The sequence below is a fragment of the Manacus vitellinus genome, unplaced genomic scaffold (assembly GCF_001715985.3).
Source record: "Manacus vitellinus isolate BGI_N305 unplaced genomic scaffold, ASM171598v3 scaffold_20_pilon, whole genome shotgun sequence".
Classification (NCBI taxonomy): Eukaryota; Metazoa; Chordata; class Aves; order Passeriformes; family Pipridae; genus Manacus; species Manacus vitellinus.
Window position 1 is genome coordinate 8,114,787 of NW_021939471.1, and position 17,391 is coordinate 8,132,177.

Sequence of the window (17,391 nt, forward strand, 5' to 3'; positions counted from 1 at the left end):
TGCACAGCTCTTTTTTTGCCCTCTTCTTAACTGTGTTATCCCAGAGGCACTACCATGGTTGCTGACGGGATCACCCTTGGCCAGAGGTGGGTCCATCTTGAAGCCAATTGGCATTGACTCTACCAGACATGAGGGAAGCTTCTGGCAGCTTCTCTCAGCAACCACACCAGTGGCCACCCCTCCACTACCAAAACATTGCCACACAAGCCCTGTACAGCATCTAAAATGTGCTGGTATCCATGTTTGCCCAAGGTAAATGGACTTGGCATCCTTTTAGCACAATGAGAGTTTCAGCTGGTAAGGCCTTGTGGTAACTGCAAATGAGGGCTTAATTTGATGCTTTTGAACACTAGATTTTGTGGAGCAAATAGTATATTTACATTATCCTCCAAAGCTGTGTTAAATATTCATCTGCAGAAATTCTGCATGGATGCAAAGTAATAGTCTGTCTAACATGCTACAGATTTTATCAATTCATGGACTCTGGCGTACCAAAGATCACTTCCAGGGAGTGGGCACAAACAGATGAGCTGAAAAGTGCTCTAGAGTACATATCTGTGCTGTACAGTGTAACTGAGTTTAGCTGTCTTTGAGAAAAGTACCTCAAAAATAACACATACTTTTATTTTCTTTAAAATGTTCCTCATCAAATAAACAAAATACCTTCTTTTTATTCTCTGGATAAAATTACTCCATTTGCTGGTCCACATGTCCTAGCTAGTCAAACAGCTTTACCAGGATTGCTTTTGCCAAGTTAAGAAATCTGTAATTTTTTTTTTTTTGTAAAAAACCGTTATACACCTGGCTAAACAGGAACTTTGGTTCATGCATGTCAGGCAACACTTCATATGCTACTGACCTTCAGAAGCAGAAAAGTTCTCTGGCATTGTCTCCTGAGTATTGGGGTGGATATGAGAGGGAAGACTGGTTAAGGTGCCTTTGCACATTTTGGCAGTACACAGTCTGCATTGATTGACTGTGCTTTTACAATTTTGATTACATGGGGTGGTGTGCGTTTCAGCTGAAAAAGAATAATTTGTTTTCTTTCGTGTTTTTTTTTCTCTAAAAAGTACAGTTCAAAGTCCGGTAAATGGTATAATAGCCACATATTTAATGTGTAATAGCAATTAGGTTGAAGGACTGTATGAACAATAAGTAATTATAGTTTAACTTATTTATATGCTTTTGTTGTTGTTTCCAGGAATACCTTTTGATAACATAGAAAATGGATGTTTTCTTTGGCAGTAGGAAGGTGGGGGAGGAGAGGAAGGAGTAGCATTTGTTGTAAATCTGGGAATACCCAAATGTCATTGGTAGTGCTTCTAATGTAGTGTCTGACTACAGATACTGTTAACATGGGAATACTGCTGGGCCTGTGTGTTTATCATGGGTATAGATCAGGCCATTTTACTAAAGGAACTTGTAAACATTTTTAGAGCTTTTATGTACATACATTTTGTGTGTGTACATATATGTAAATGTAATAATTTAAAATACTGTTCAAGGAAAAATTTGCATCTTCTTCAAAGGACTTATATGAGTGACTCGGTTTTAGAAAATGAAAGGCTGCATTTAGTTTCAGTGTTTGGCTTTGGAAGGTTCAGATTGCTGTGGCACATGTAAGTCAGGTATTTACTTTCAAGCATATGCACAACCTCACTGACTCATAAAGTCTGCTTTGAATATATGTTACTCACCTGAGGCCTTGCTGCATTAAGGCCTCTTCAGGTCTGTCTTGCCTCCAGTTGAGTACTTGGCTTTATCAGCTCTCATCAGAAGCCCTTTACTTCAGGGAGTTCTTTTAGAGCTCTGTTAAAGTTCTTCCTTTTCTCAACCTCACCATAAACTTGCCAACTCATGAGTGCTGTGCTTCCCTGGGTGCTTGGCCAGGCAGCTCTGATGACTGATCCTTTTCTGTCTGCACCAGCCTGCTGGTAGAAGTTTTATTCCTTGTGATAATTTTATTTCTTAACATCGAAAACAAAGGTGAATTTGAGCACTTCCTGACATTCACTTTGGTCCTTCTGTTCTTACTGTTTAGAGAAACCCCTGTGATTGAGGTGAGGTGTGCTACCACTTTATATCCTTCACTGTTAGCATTCCCATGCCATACTCTTCCAGCAGTCCACATTTGGGCAACCGCAGAAGCAAATGAACCGGCGCTGTCTCCTGGCATGCCACTCTGAGCTGAAATAGGAGCCAGTGTAAATGACTTAATAGCTCAAGTCCCTGGCAAGAAGGACTTGGAAGATAATACCTCATTTGTAAAAACTGAAAGTTAACCTTTTTTTTTGTTTTGTGTTGCAGGAGGGTCATGCAAATATAGAATTTGAGTAGATTTTTTTTTTACTATTTCACTGCTCTTTATCAGTATGCTTGGCAAGATTCCTTCAGGCACTTCAGGAAGAGCAAGACACTAATGTTTATTTTGGCAAGTCTTACTATGGAAAGTGAGTTTACTCAGTCTGAATTTTTTTTCCAGATCCCCCATCCCTCCTTCCTGCCTATCAGAGAGGATCGTTTTACTGACCATGTAGCTGAATCCATTTATTGTGAATTGGGCTCTGCTCTACCAGTGTAATATATGTAGTAAAACTGGGAATTTAGTTTATGCTGAATCACAGTGATGCTCTGCAGATGATCCTCTAGGATGCCAGCCAGCAGAACATAGGCTCTAGTCTCTCAGCAGAGATTCCCTTGCAGACTGGAGAGGGTATAGAGCCCCTGGGTGCAGTTCCCACAGTGGAGAATATCGGGAGCCAAGCAAGTGGCTACTTTATCCTGAGCAGCCACTGGCAGTTGTAGTAATGATGGAATGATGCTGGGTTTCTTGCCTTTGGACCTTTAGAGTGAGGAAATGCCTTTGCTGGCTCTTAACTGGTTCTAGAAGATGAACACAAGAATGACCCAGGGTTAAAGTACACTTCTAATGTAGCAGAAGACAGATTTGTAACAGGCACTAGACCTTCAGTATCTGTAGGCTGGGGACATTTCCTTGTCACTAGGCTGCTGGGATAATATTTTTGGTCTCTGCCATTTGAGCTGTTTCATTTTCTTTAAATAAGCGTTTATAGGACAGGACTCTTCATTCTTTCAGAAGTTCTGATTTAAATGAATTGACAATTTCCTACTCTGAAATTAAAAATAGTTGGGAGACTTTGTGCCTTATCCTATTTCAGCTTTTTAGTATTTTTGTAGTTTAGTATAGCTTCTTAATGTGGTGTGGAGTCAGTGCCATTGAGTGTTCCCTTCGTAGATAAAAGGGTGGGATAAATTGTACAGGTCAAAAAGAAGAGCACTGGGAAGTGCTGTCACCTCAGTTTAGAACTAATTGTGCATTTGACCACTCATATCCTTTCAGCAATATATCTGATAGTTGTTCAGGTGACAAAACCCAATGGATAGGGAGTTCAAACACGTGGTACTATGTACAACTTTTTAGGTGGGAAACTGTTGACTTCAGATTACTGGCACTCTGCTTCACGTGGCAGGTTGTGCAACTTCAGAAAAGCTCTGACTTGAAAATAAATGTTTGGCTACTAATCAGTAAGATAAAGAGGATGGGAGGAATTTTCAGAGGTTGTGCTTAAGTCACTTGAATGTTCACCAGGAAATAGCTTTTCTGTCCTGTAAATACCCTTTCATGGAAAAGCCTGTTACTTTGCAACGAGACTCCCTTCCAGAAATTTGGCATTTTTTGAATCTGAATTCCTAGGTTTTGTTTAAGAGATGTACTGTCATGTGTGGTTTGGGGATGTTTTTCAGTGTTTAGAATGCTGTGTAGTTTTAAAAATAATGGTACTTATTTTATTTTTGTATTTATTTTACTTAAAATATGATTATTTCATAAAGCATTTTATTATATTTATTGTTTCCACCCACTGCTACTGGACTAGAACTGTTCTTGGAACACTCCAAGTTAACTAAACAAAAAAACCTTAGTGGAAATAGCATTTTTTGGTATCTATATGTGTCTATATACATATGTCTATATATCAGCACTTACAGAACGTCTGCTCTACACTGGTACCTGTCTGTGCAACATAGATACGTTGCTCTACACAGGACTCCCACGTCCCCTTCTGTAGCCTGATTCTTCATTCCATTAATTTGCTGTAAATAATGCAGAGCTGGCCTTTCTTTATACATTTGTATGGGTTTTTAAAATTGACCTCCTTTGCTCAGAAGCAGGATGAAGTTAATGACCTAAATATAAACTACCCTTTTGGATCCTTCTCAGCCCAAGGTATATTCTACAAAGTTACCAGGGTGTTATACTCAGAGGTCTCTGGGATGGTAACTCCGGTGGTAACTGTTACAGGGTGTCAGTCACTTGCCTTGAATGAACATCAGCTAGTGCAGTGACACCAATCTTTGGGGAAGCCACACTGAAACCTGTGTTAAAGAAGTGCTTAGCTTAGGACAGGCCCAGCATTCAAAGACTGTACAGCAAGAGAATTTGCAAGCAGCCTTGCTTTTGTAACAAGGGTGTGTTGTCTGTGGACCAGTTACAGGAAATACACCCGGAATCTTGTCTGATGTCTGTCAAAAGATAGTTTTATTACTGAATTCCTGTAAACTGTTTGGATTAAATATTAATGGAGTTTGAGGAAGATGCCAGTCCAAGTACCTTTCTTCTGACCTTCTCTCAACTTGATCTTGATGAGGGCTAGAATATTCCTCTGCAGGACTCTCTTACAGTGGAGGCTGCAACACCTTGAATATTGTGGCGGTTTTGGGCACCATGATATAAGAAAGATATTAAGCTGTTAGGAGCGTCCAAAGGAGGGCAGTGAAGATGGTGAAGGGCCTTGAGGGGAAACCATATGAGGAGAGGCTGAGGGCATTTGGTCTGTGCAACCTGGAGGAGACTGAGGGGAGACCTCATTGCAGTTACAACTTCCTCATGAGAGGAAGGGGAGGGGCAGGCACTGATCCCTTCTCTGTGGTGACCAGTGACAGGACCCCAGGGAATGGTCTAAAGTTTTGTCAAACGAGATTTAGGTTGGATATTAGAAAAAGATTTTTCACCCAGAGTGGGCACTGGAACAGGCTCCCCAGGGCAGTGGTGAAAACACCAAGGCTGACAGCATTTAAGAAGTGTTTGGATGATACTCTCAGGCCCATGGTGGGATTGTTAGGGATGATCCTGTGCGGAGCTAAGGGTTGGATTCAATGATCCTTGTGGGTCCCTTCCAACTCAGCATATTCTGTGATTCTGCAAGAACTCACTTCTTTCTCAGATTGTAGTGTCTGTCATTTCAGAAATCCTCAAGGAGGAGGTGATAAACAATGGGGGACCATATGCCTCTTTTCTGTAGGAATCCAGACCTACATGTGGAATCAGTGAGACGTTTTATTTCCTGCATCACGTTTCTGGCTCTGCAGCCCGTAGGTTTCAGGCGGAGTGTGGTGACCATTAGGGAGTCTGGCTGCATTAGGTGAGCAGAAGGGAGAATGCAGAGACAACAGCTGCATTCTGTGGTTGAGACAAGCGTGACCAGGGGCAGTAGTTGAACTGGGCCCTGCAAAGGGGGAATATTCTGGAATGTGTGTGCACTCACGTACATATGTTTATGCAGGCATTTGAAGAAAAGGATTCTAAAGGCCTCAGATACCATGAAACTTACACTCGGGCACTTAACTAGCCTGAAGGGGCTAATACTCGAACTTCTGAAAAGCAGGAAATAGAAAATGATGGTGTGGATACAAAATTTCTCCATACAATCTTTAGAAAGGCAGAGAACAATACTGGGAAAATACCAGTTACACTTTACGTTGTTTTTACTAAATGTGTTCATATCTAATGACACAGAAGGCTAAAAGGACAGCTGGGAGGACACTTGTTATTATAGCCTAGATGCTCCTGAGTCTGGTTATGTTTATGCATTTATTTTTTAATTATTATATTCATCCCTAGACACTAGACTACAGCAAATAGGAGATCATACCCATTGCTAATCTCAAGATAGTGAAGACAAGTGTCTAAATCGTGCTGTTTCTGTAGTTTTGCAACCAATGGCAGGGTTTTGTGCACAAGTGAGGACATTAATTATTGTAACTCATAATCATATGCATGCTAATGTTTGCCCTTTTGGCCTTTGACCTAATGTAAATTTTTCTTCTGCTATTTAAATAAAATCAGTGTGAAAACAAAAATAATTCCTTTCTGAAATACTTGAATTTTTGAATCTTGCAGTTTTGTCAGTCTTTCTGATACAACAATATTAGCTTAAAATTGCATCCCAGCCTTCATCTGCAGTTCTCTAGTAGCACCTCTTTATAATGAAAGTCAAAGTGAAATGTGAAATGGAGGCCATGTGTCTCTCATTCTGATGGTTTTGCCTTTACCTGGAGCACAGGGAGGTCTGCAGGCCAGACAGTGTAATCTAATATATATGGATAGATAGGAATCCCATTTCAAAATGAGATGTAATTCTGTAGAGAAAGTAGGAGCGGAGAAGATGAAAGCATAACGCAGGCTGCTACGATCTCATTAGATACTGTCATGGTTTAATCCCAGCCAGCAACTAAGCACCCCACAGCTGCTCATTCACTCCCTGGTGGAATGGGGGAGAGCTTTGTATGCTGAGCATGACATCATATAGTATGGAATATCCCTTTGGTCAGCTGTCCTGGCTGTGTCCCCTCCCAGTTTCTTGTGCCCCTCAGCCTCCTCGCTGGTGGGGTGGGGTGAAAGGCAGAAAAGGCCTTGACTCAGTGTAAACCCTGCTCAGCAGTAACTAAACATCCCCGTGTTATTAGCGCTGTTTTTAGCACAAATCCAAAACACAGCCTCATACTGGCTACTGTGAAGACAATTAACTTCATCCCAGCCAAAACTAGCACAGGTACTTAGCGTTTCCATCCTATTTTTTGAAGGTGGCTCTAAAATTGTGGTTGCTTTGTTCCTCTCATACCTTGCATGCTAGCTTCTTGGAGCTGGAGGATTTTGACTGAACTATTTGGAAATTAATTTTTTCATTTCATTTTTAATTAAAGATAATTTATTCAAATCCACATTCTAGCACTGTTCTACTTCATGAACAAATTTGAGTGGCAAAGTTGTAAACTATAGTTGCTCTGTTAGCAGAGAAAGCTTACTCGGTGGCTGGGGTTAGAGAAGCACTGGCAAGGTTGCTGTCAGTTAGACATGGGATTCTTACTGTGCTGGGTTGGGACTACCTTATAAAAGGAAGCAGTTGAAGTGGGCAGATGAGGAACTATGTCATTTTTTGGGGTGTAGGAAACTATTCATCCATAAACCCACAGCTGGGAAATCTTTCCAACACCAGACTATTGTGTGCTGTTTCATGGGGAATTTTCTGTTCCTCATTGCATCTTCAGATGTCAGAAATGGTGGAACAGGTGTCACACACAGTCTCCACTCTGATAGAACTTACTGACAGGATATTTTCACAAATCGTATCTTTCTGGCAATCTTTATGCTTTCATAAACTCCTTTCCCCCTCTGTGTATTTGCAAGGAGATTTGTTAGTTTGTTAGAAGGGGAGCATGTTTCTTCTCTCTGATACAGTTTTGAAGTCTGAAATTTAAATGTGCCTGGTTTTGCAGTAGGAGTAGGACTCGGAGTTGTTCTTGTGATTCTTTGCTTCTTTAGATGCAGGCAATCCCACCCATGCAAAATGCTGTATAAACTGGGTGTTTGTCAACTTTACCTGAAGACCTGTGTAGCTGGAAGGTGTCTGTGGGCCAAAAACCTCCAAAGGTGGTACTATTAGGAAGGTGGCAGGCATTCTCTGGAACTTGAGTACAGAAGCAGAGGGATTTTTAGAGCTGCTTGGAGACAGAAAGGAAACTTCTGTAAAGGCTGGGCAAGCAGCCATATAATGAAGGCTGTGGCAGGTGAGCTCTAGCATATTTTTCTGCAGTGGTTAAAGGCTGTTTCTGTCTGTCTGCCCTGCTGGATGTTGCTGCTCGCAGTTAAGGTCAGCAGGACAGAGCATGTGCCAGCACCTTGGATGCCCTGGTTCAGGTTTGTGTTAGCTTAAACCTACATGGAGTAATATGAATTGCTTCATTTGGTAGGGGGGAGAAGTAAAACACTGCCAAAACTAATCCAGTCTTCTCTGCAGCATTTCTTTGAATGCTACTGAAATGCTTCATTTTACAAGGCAAGTAAAATGTCTCCTTTGGATGTGTGTATTAGATATAGAAAAAATACGCTTTTGTCAGTATGTGAGGTCAGGATGTAACAAGAAACGTGAGAGTGATCTCCTGTTCCAGGTAATGCATTTGGAAATTTGTATCAGAAATTAATGACCCATTTATATAAGGGCTTTTGTAGTTTGGTTGGGTTTTTGGTTTTGTTGGTTTTTTTTTTTTATTCCTTTTTCTTGGAAGTCCTATTGGCATGATATGCAGTGACATTTCAGGAGCACAAATACAAGCAAGAAAGCTGACATTCAAGCTGAGAACCTCTCATATATACAGTATGTTTTGTGCATTTAAATTAGTGCTGGTGTTAGCTTAATCTTGGCCACTGCAGAAAATATTGTGTCAAAGATCTTTTTCCAAACATTCCTTTGTGTGCATGCTGTTGGTGACACGCAAAGTACTGTTGTCCCTTGCCTTTAGGGCTCAGTTGAGGGCTGTGTTTTGATGTTCCACAATTCAGACAGAAAGAAGCTTCTCTGACGAGTTCAGGATGAGAATGTAGCAACTCAAATTTAGATCCTAGCCTGGAGATAAAGCTTGTAAACTTCAGTGGGACTATTTTGTTTGTAAAATTATTGATGTGCTACAATCTTTTGTCACAGGATTAGAAATGAAGTAATTGTTCAATACAGAGATTAAAATACCATCAAAGGAAAAATACTAGTTAAGTCAATAAATCAGTTTATGCTACAATGAGAAAATTAAGTTTATTGACTATTAAGTATAGCCATAAAGGATGTTTTTAAAAATTAGTGCTGCACTGACATTTTCCTTTTAATGTATCATCTGTATTTTATGTAACAAGCAGTGCTGGACTGAGTTATATAAACGAGCAAGTGTTTTATGCATGTTATTTCAATTATCTGTCCTTGGAGAAGGTGAATGAAAAATAGCTCCAACTCAGTTTTAGCATCTTCATTTTGACAGCTGTAATATGCATATTAATGAAGAGTGTGAAGTGTAGAGGAATAAGTCTTTTTGTTCTTTATCTTAAGAGGAAAAGAAAAAAGAGAGAAAGAAAGGAAGAAAGAAACTGAGGGCATGTTATGTGTGGCATGCCAGGTCTTCTTGAAACAGCTTGAAGTTGCAAACTAGCTGAATCAGCACCACATTTATTGGTGGAAGGCTATAATCACAGTAACACCTGCAGTGTACAGTAAAGAAATGGCAAGTCAAATCTGGCAAGGTGTTGAATGAAGTTTTTATGTCTGGTTTTAAACTGAGTCAGAGCATTGCTACAAAGAGTAAAATGGGCTAAATGCTGTATTAGGGTTTAATCAGCAAAATGATTTTACATTTGAAGAATTATTTAGCTGGTATCTCTGAAGAAACATAAATTAAGAGGTGTGGGGCTTTCACAAAATACCATTATTTTGATTAATTTGCTTTGTACAAGATACAGTTTTAAAATATACAGTTTTGGTACAAAATTGGTAAAATATATGCTGAAAAAGTAGACTCTGAGGATTTAAAGGGACCAAGATCTTTTCCCATTATTTATTGTTTTTTATAGATTAATGGACTTCTAAGGCTAGAGGTTTTTTGTTAGCCATAATTCTTATTGAACTTGTTTCTGTGTTGTGTGTTTTTACTGGTCTTCTTTTAATGTTGTTATAAGGTGCTGGATCAGATAAGTGTATTTGAATTGGTATGGGAGAGGGTAGGCTTCCATCTCTAACATTACAAAAGCTGCTCAGTACTAACTACAAGGGCAAACTAATTGAATTTCTTAACTGTTCCTTAACATACAGTTATCTGTTAAGCAGAGAATAGGACCAGTCCAGCATGGGTTTGATGTCCTTAGGTAGAAGGCATGCTTTTATGAACAACAGTAAGGGAGATGAAGATTTACAGAGCAATTTCAGAGCCGACCTTTCCAGTCTGGATGGGAAATTTGATTAGCTATATCTCATGTTCTTTGTCCATTTGGCATGAGGAATAGCTGACAGCAAAAGACAAGAAGTACATTAAAAAAATGTTATATAGGGGCTACAGGCTACAGTCATTTCTTAACACCTTCCTTTAGTGTTGGAACTCACTAAATATTGGAAATGGAATTGTCCCAGTCTTATATTCCTGTGATCTTCCTCCCTGCTCTGTCCAGACATTTTAAACTCTGCTTTTAGCCTTTGGGTGGGTTTGACAAAAAAGCTAATTTGAGCTGTTTCATTCTTGATGTAAAGAGGGGCAGGGAGGGGAACCTCCTGGTCTGAGGTACCAGCAGACTGGAAGGCATTCAGAGCGGCACAGTGGCTCAGTTGCCAGGAAGAAGTCGTATCAAACATAGTGAGTCTCCAGCTCAGTGTCTTGGCAAAGTGTTTGGGCCTCTGACTAAAGACAGGTAAAAGTTATTTGAGTTCTAATACAGTATCTGTTCATGATATAGTAAAATGGAGATGGCACGAGCGACCTTACTCATTTCAAGCATGTTTTTTTAGTAGCTGGGAATGGAAATAGTAACTTTTTTCTTTTGGCACCTTATTTTTTGAGGGATTCTGTAGTTTAGTGTCTGCTGTTCATCAGACAAAAACTCAAATTAATTTCTTTTTCTTCTTCCTATTATCTCCTCCCCGTTTATCACAGGAACAACCTGTTTTCGAAAATTTTTGAAAATATATTTCCTTGAATCTCGTCTGTATAGTTAGAACATGGATGCATACAGAAATAAATTACAAGATTTAAATGCTGTCAATGGATACTGTAAGAGAAGTGCTTAATTTCTGGAGTTTGAACTCCACTGAAGTTTTGTGTTTCAAAGAAGGAATTAAGGGAGGATTGTTTAAGTGCATTAAAAGAGATTTAGAAGAATTTTTGGAAGGTATGTATCAGTCCACATAGCAAATGCTCAAATGGGGAAAAGAAGGAGGCATTTCCACGTAAAAACTTGGAATGGACTAAGAGTTCATTCACATATATGTACATCTGTACTTTTTTATCAGTGTACTGTAATAGTGGTGACCAAACCAAACTTTTATTCTATTTGACTTAGTCTTTGCTGTAATTCTTTGTGTGACTTATTTTTAAAATGTGAAGATTGAAGCCTGTTCCTTACAGAAGTTTAAGGCACTTGGTTTTGATGAAAGCAGGATTAGACAACTGGACTCCTTTCCCTGTGTTACCTTTTCACCGTGTGGAAGAGCTTCTCTCACTCACTCAGCCACATAACTGGAAATAGAAAGTATATTGCAGTGTTTCTTAATCACATGCAAATTCCATTCATGTGCCCAAGTTTTCAGAGCAGACTTACGAGATTTAACTCTACAGACCCTGTTAGTTTCAGTAGAAGCTGTGTGACTAAATCCTCTGAATTAGTTTTGGAAAAAAAACTCCAGCCAACGAACAGCCATGCAGCACTTGTCAGCCCAACCTCCTGGCACATTTAGCTGCTTTTTAAGACTGGATCGGTTGACAAATTTTCTGGCAAAAATTGACGATGCTGGTGAATAGGAAAACAGAAGCTGTTGAGTTTATCCAGGGTATTCCTCCTCTTTAAAACCTCAGAGTTATCAAGTAATAATGAATCAGGTCCAAGAGACATGACTGGGAGAAGCACGATATGCCTTCTATCCAGATTCAGAACTGTGAGGCATTTTTAAAATGTGTTTGCAAAACTAATTTGGGAAAGTATGAAATCTGGACTAGCTTTACTTTTCAGCAAGATTGAGCACTACTGTGCAGGGCATTAAGTGTTCTCATGTTTCTCTAGTGCTTATAGGTAAGCATGTGCAATTAGACTTTATAGGTGTAGTTTTGACATGTTGGGGCTGAAACCTCTAAATGAATCTCTGTGTTTTTCTCTCGTTTCACAGACAGTATTCTCACCTGAAGAGAGATGGCAGAAATCAATTCTCCTGTAAATATCAAGGAAAAGGTAGGTTCAAGTAACAGTACAATGCAAACCAAAATGATATTTGCATACATATTTTACTTCTCCTCCTTCCAACTCTGTTCACATACTAAACTTTAATATGCATTGACTCTGTGCATAAAGTTAAGTACACAGACAGGTATTGATAGGATTAGTATATGAATCTTGCTTGAGGAGAAACATTTTTGCTTTTTTACAGACAGTGTTTTGTCAGCTAGACTTCTATTATTCCTTTGTGATTCCTGTGTACACTGATGCTGTGGAGAATAGCATTTTGTGATGATTGCTGCTGTACAAAATACAACCATTGTATTTTGAAACATGCCCTTCAGAAAATAATTTTTCTGACCAAAAATGTTATACCTGTACTGCTTAAAGGCAATTCCTAAAATTAAAGACCCAAAAAGAGTAGATTACTTTTTCCTATGAAAGTATGTCTGCTTTTAACTGCATTCTCTGTGCTTGAGTGAGTCTTCTCCCTATCCTTGGCTAGTGCTCATCATCCTTTCAGAGGCAGTAGAGGACCTAAAGCTAATTAGGATACTAATATGAGGTAGGTCAGAGATCTTCTGTGACTCCCAGCAGACAGATTGTGAAGTGACAATCTAACCTATAGATACTCCCCACCAAAATAAATAGGAAACCAGGACATCTGACCAACAATAGGAAAAACGCAGAGAGAGAGAGAGAGAGGGAAAAGTGGTGAGACTGTAGGAGTATAACATGACAGGGTTATATTTTAAAAGAAGATTTTGAGATTTCACCTGAATCGTCTTTTATAAAAACAGGTTTTGTTCTATTTCATGTTTGGGAAGAGAGAGGGACCTTTGCATTAGAGAGTTCAGAAAAGGTTAATGGGTTCCTTGCTTTACAGCTTTGTTAAGCCAAATTTGGCTATTGATACAGATTTTAAGGCAATGTGACAAATGTTAGAGGCCAGAATCCAGTTCTGTCAGGGAGACCAAATCTGTCCAGAAACCAGTGAAAAGATGATTAGACCTGTTCAGTTCATGAAAGGTGCATAAGGAGAAAGGATCAAGACTGATTAGATATCAAGGAAATACTGAACAGTGAGGGCAATGTTAAACTGAAAAATTTAGTCATCTTCCACTGTAACATGAGACCTGCCTGTGGCACATTACATGTCCTGCAGGGCAGCAGGTACATGACATATTCTCTTCTCTCTGAGGCTGTCAGTGGAAAGGAAAAGAATAAAAAAATTGTGAATGATTCCTTGGATTAACTCTTTTCTTGAGCCAACATAAAAAATTATTCAGAAAAAAAAAAGTCGTTTGGATTGAGGAATGTGTGAAAGATACTGTAAATGTGGCTTTCTGATTCAACAAAGTCCCAAGAAGTGGTAGACAACTAAGATGTAACAAAACACCACAGCATGACAGAGAAAAGAAATAACCTTGAACAAGAGGTCGATGGTCAAATTTTACTTAAGTTGCTCTTTTGCTTCTGAGTTCGTGGATAATGAACTTTTCTGTCAGACAGCGTATTTCTCAGAACTGATTGTGACTGGTAGTTAATGGTTTAGATGTTGCATTTGGTTTATACAGATTTGATGAACCATGACAACTGTTGATTCTGAAGCTAGGTTTCCTCAAGTTGCAGTTTGCTAATGTTTTTTCCTGGAAGAATGGTCACAGGCTGTTACCTGCCCACCAATCCCTGCATGAAGCTGCTGAGTTAAAGGCATAACAAGTGATGATTTATACTAAGTAATTCAGGTGGGAATGAGTTCCTGTTCAGACTGTTGTGTCAGTCTTTCACTGCTGACTCACTTTTTGTGCTTTTAAAAGGATGTAGAACTTCTTTCCCTTGTGGGAAACAGTTCCTTACCTGTTGCACTGCCCAGGTACCTGCTTTTTGAATAGTTTTACCTCATATTTGTTTTTAACATCTCAATCGCTCATTGTGCTTGAGGATTTGCATGTCAACGTAAATCTGTATTTTGGTGATGAATATTCTCCTTAGTCCTTAATAACAGCACAGGGTTTAAATATTGAGGAGCATGATGGATTTTGCAGTAGAAAGTAATGTCATTAAATCCTTTCCCCTAGTGCCGCGGTGATCAAAGGTAAACTACAGTAACTCTAAAAAAACAACTCAGAAAATCAATTGAAGTTCTGCATATTTACTGTATAGCTTGAAATTTTTATATCTGTCAGTTTTACAAGTGCAGGATTTTACAAATCATGTGTTTGTCTTTTGCGAATTTAAGAATGAGGAACTGCAACAGGACTTTAACCCACACTAAGTCTCCACTATTCCAAGTGTGATATCTGCTGGAGTGTTTATGAGCACATGCATTTTAAGGCAGGAAAATAATTGGATCAATACATTCTGTTATAAATCCTTTACTCTTTATTCCTGTATCTTCCTTCAGTATTTAGTGCTACTAAATCCCTATGCCAAAGTGAAAACTTAGTTTAGTAGCAATTAAAGTTTCATTGCAAAATCACTGGGTTTTATTCTGGAAAATACAGACCAATAACCTAGTAAATAAAAGGTTAGTGACTGAAGACCATGAACCTCATGCACTCTACATACATCAGCTGAGAAGTACTCAGTGTACCATTTCACCTGGACGAGTCTGTCTTGTTTTAAAATGGGATTACCATGGCCCAGAGCTCCCATTTAGTGTCTCGTGTTTGGTTTACAGTGTTGTGCCTCTTCCTGTCAGCAACAGACTGAATAACTATGAAGTGACTGTAGCTTCAGAACGCTCTGAGTGATGCACTAGAAATACGAGGAAAGGGTTGAACAGAGAAGTCCTGCTGAGTTGGCTTTGATTAGATTTGCGCATAGACTGCTAAAATGTAAGGATTTAATTTGCATGTTTGAAAAGAAGATATAATTAGTTACAGTGTCCTTGTTAGAGAGTCAAAATCACTTCCCTTTCTCACTTCAAAAACTTACAAAGCAAGATGGTCATGCTACACATCACTGAAGCAGCAAGTTTAATGTTTACTTTTATCTGCCTTTGGGGGGGCAATATTTCTGGGTAAGAAAACCAAGGTTTATGAATATAGTACTTTTGCCAAGCTCCACAAATCCATTGCCATCAATGCAAATACAGGAGAAGAATAGAATACAGTTCCTTCCTACTTTTCCCTTTCTTCTACCTCAGTGCTTGCAAATCATAATGTGTGCAAGACTTTGATCTTGCTGTGACTTGCATGGAGCCAAAGGAGCTGTACATCTGTTAACAAATACTTATTGTTGTAAGTTTCTGCAAAAGTAGCACAAAAGTTTCTCCTTAAATTGGATGTTCTTTGTGATGAAAACATGGTACAGATCCCATGCAGGTTTTAGCATAATGTTTGTTCTTTTGTTTTGTGGGGGTTCTGGGGGTTTGGTTTTTTGTGTTGTTTTTTTTTTCCAATGGTGACCTTTCCCTGTGTTCTGTCCATCATCCACTTCTAGTTATTCAGTAAAATAAAACCTCTACCACTGTTTTAAGGGTGATGTGAGGCCGAGGCAGACATTTTGGGTATTACGCTCACACACAGATTCTGTAAAGCCCTACCCCTAAATTTGAGCCTTAAGAGAATGATACTGTAGATACTTGTATAATTCATTTCTTGGCATTTCAGCTGAAATAGTTCATAAAGTCAATAGGTTAAACATTCTATTTTATATCTTCTTTTTTTTCCCCTTGAGAGATTTATATAAATGTTGGCCTGTGATGTCAGGAAAGCTAATGGAAGTTTCCATAGTTGGCAGAGGCTCCTGCAGCTGTGGGGAAGCCAGGACTGTTTCAATTACCATATTTTTGCGCATATGACCCACAGATTTTCTGGAATAACATAAGTTATGCATTTCAGCAGCCACAAGGGTCATTACATGCCTGCATAACTAGTATAAGGAGAAGTTTACCATCAGGATCTCTCTCAGAATAATTCCCTTTGCCCTGACCCTTGCTGTAGTCTTCCTTCACTATGGCACTCTCCGTCTTGCCTCTGATTATACTCATTTCTGTGCCTGAAAATACAGTGTGAGTAAGGACTTACTTTTTGTATCAGAGTTTTTGGAGACTTGCGTGTTATACATAGTTCAGATCATATGCACAAAAGTTCACTGGATTAAAGGATAAAATGAGCCAAACTCATTGGCTTAAATCCAAAATTCATAAAATCAATGGAGGTATTCAAGCATTAACCTAGTACATCACCAGAAGAGGTGCTGAGATTCTGAATTACAAGGCTTCCAAAGAAGAAGCAATTGGAATGAGTAATACAAGTGATGTATTGTCTCCTGCAACAATTAGACCCTCTTAGTTTAACAAGAGAAGAGTGAATATCAGGCACTCCCCAGAATAGCCATTCAGCTCTGGCATGTGACTTTGGTTATGATCCAAAAAAATATTGGGAATTGTTTAAACTTCAGGATTTGCTTTTGAGTCTATCTTTTTTTTTTTTTTAAGTTTATTTTGTGTCTAAACATGTTTGAATAAGTGAGATCTGCTGTCAGCTGGAATTAGCAAAATACTCATTCAGATGAAAATCGTCCTCTTGAGATTCTGTTAGGAGTGAAGTTTTGCTGTAGTTCTCCTGAAAGGCTTGGTTTTTCCTTTGTCATTTCAAGTGTCAGAGCTGGAGGAGCAGATGGATAGGACTGCAAGAAGGAAATTTTATTCAGATGTGGTTTTGGAGGTTTCACAGTTTTGTTTACGTTACACCATAGCTGTGGTTTTTCTAACCGGTAGTCAGCATGCAAGGAAAGAGTAGGGTTCAGGGGAAGGAATGGAAGTAGTATGTAAATTTAAAGTCATACATTATAAAAACAGTAGTTTCCAATCTGTGATTCCACTATTTCTCCTTAAAGTTGACCTTCACAACTGTTCTTGCCGGTGTGTTGAAGTAGATGGGACTGTTCAAAGACCAGTAAAGTTGATCTAAATGCACTTTTGTCACTTGATGAGCCGTTTAACTTGGTTAAGAATATCACAGATTCATGTCTGTAAACACTGCTGACATCGTTCAAGGAGAACAGTTCTTACTAAACCTTAACTTTTCAGGAAACCTGAAAGAACATACTAAGTGTCTGGCTTTCTATTTGATTAGTTTACAAATTTGGGGTCAATTTTGAATATCCATGACAATTGCCTAAAGCAGTTTACTTCTGCAAGTAGAACTTTTTTTGTGGTTATTGAGAATAAATGATTGGAAGGTATCAGGGTAATAAACAGATCATGTAGTGGAAAGAGAGGCACGACCCGATCAAAGCTGTTAGTTTGCTCAAAGGGGATGTTAACAACATTTGTTCGGTGTGTCGGGATGAACTTAGTTAGTAAAGCTTTTGGAAAAATATCTCCAATGTAAGAAATAGCCTCT

The 17,391-nt window shown here is 39.0% G+C and overlaps 1 protein-coding gene across 3 annotated transcripts in view; it reads left to right on the plus strand.

Moving 5' to 3' along the window:
* SPATS2L (spermatogenesis associated serine rich 2 like) overlaps positions 1–17,391 on the plus strand; it is a 139,652-nt gene that overhangs the window by 82,248 nt on the left and 40,013 nt on the right. For 2 of the 3 annotated variants that reach the window (XM_029959571.1, XM_018071915.2), the window contains exon 3: positions 11,988–12,049. In XM_029959571.1, coding sequence (XP_029815431.1) covers positions 12,011–12,049 — 39 coding nt within the window. In that variant the 5' untranslated portion in view covers positions 11,988–12,010. Of the gene's footprint in view, positions 1–6,654; positions 6,852–11,987; positions 12,050–17,391 lie in introns of those variants that run through there. The other variant, XM_018071917.2, reaches the window with a different exon arrangement.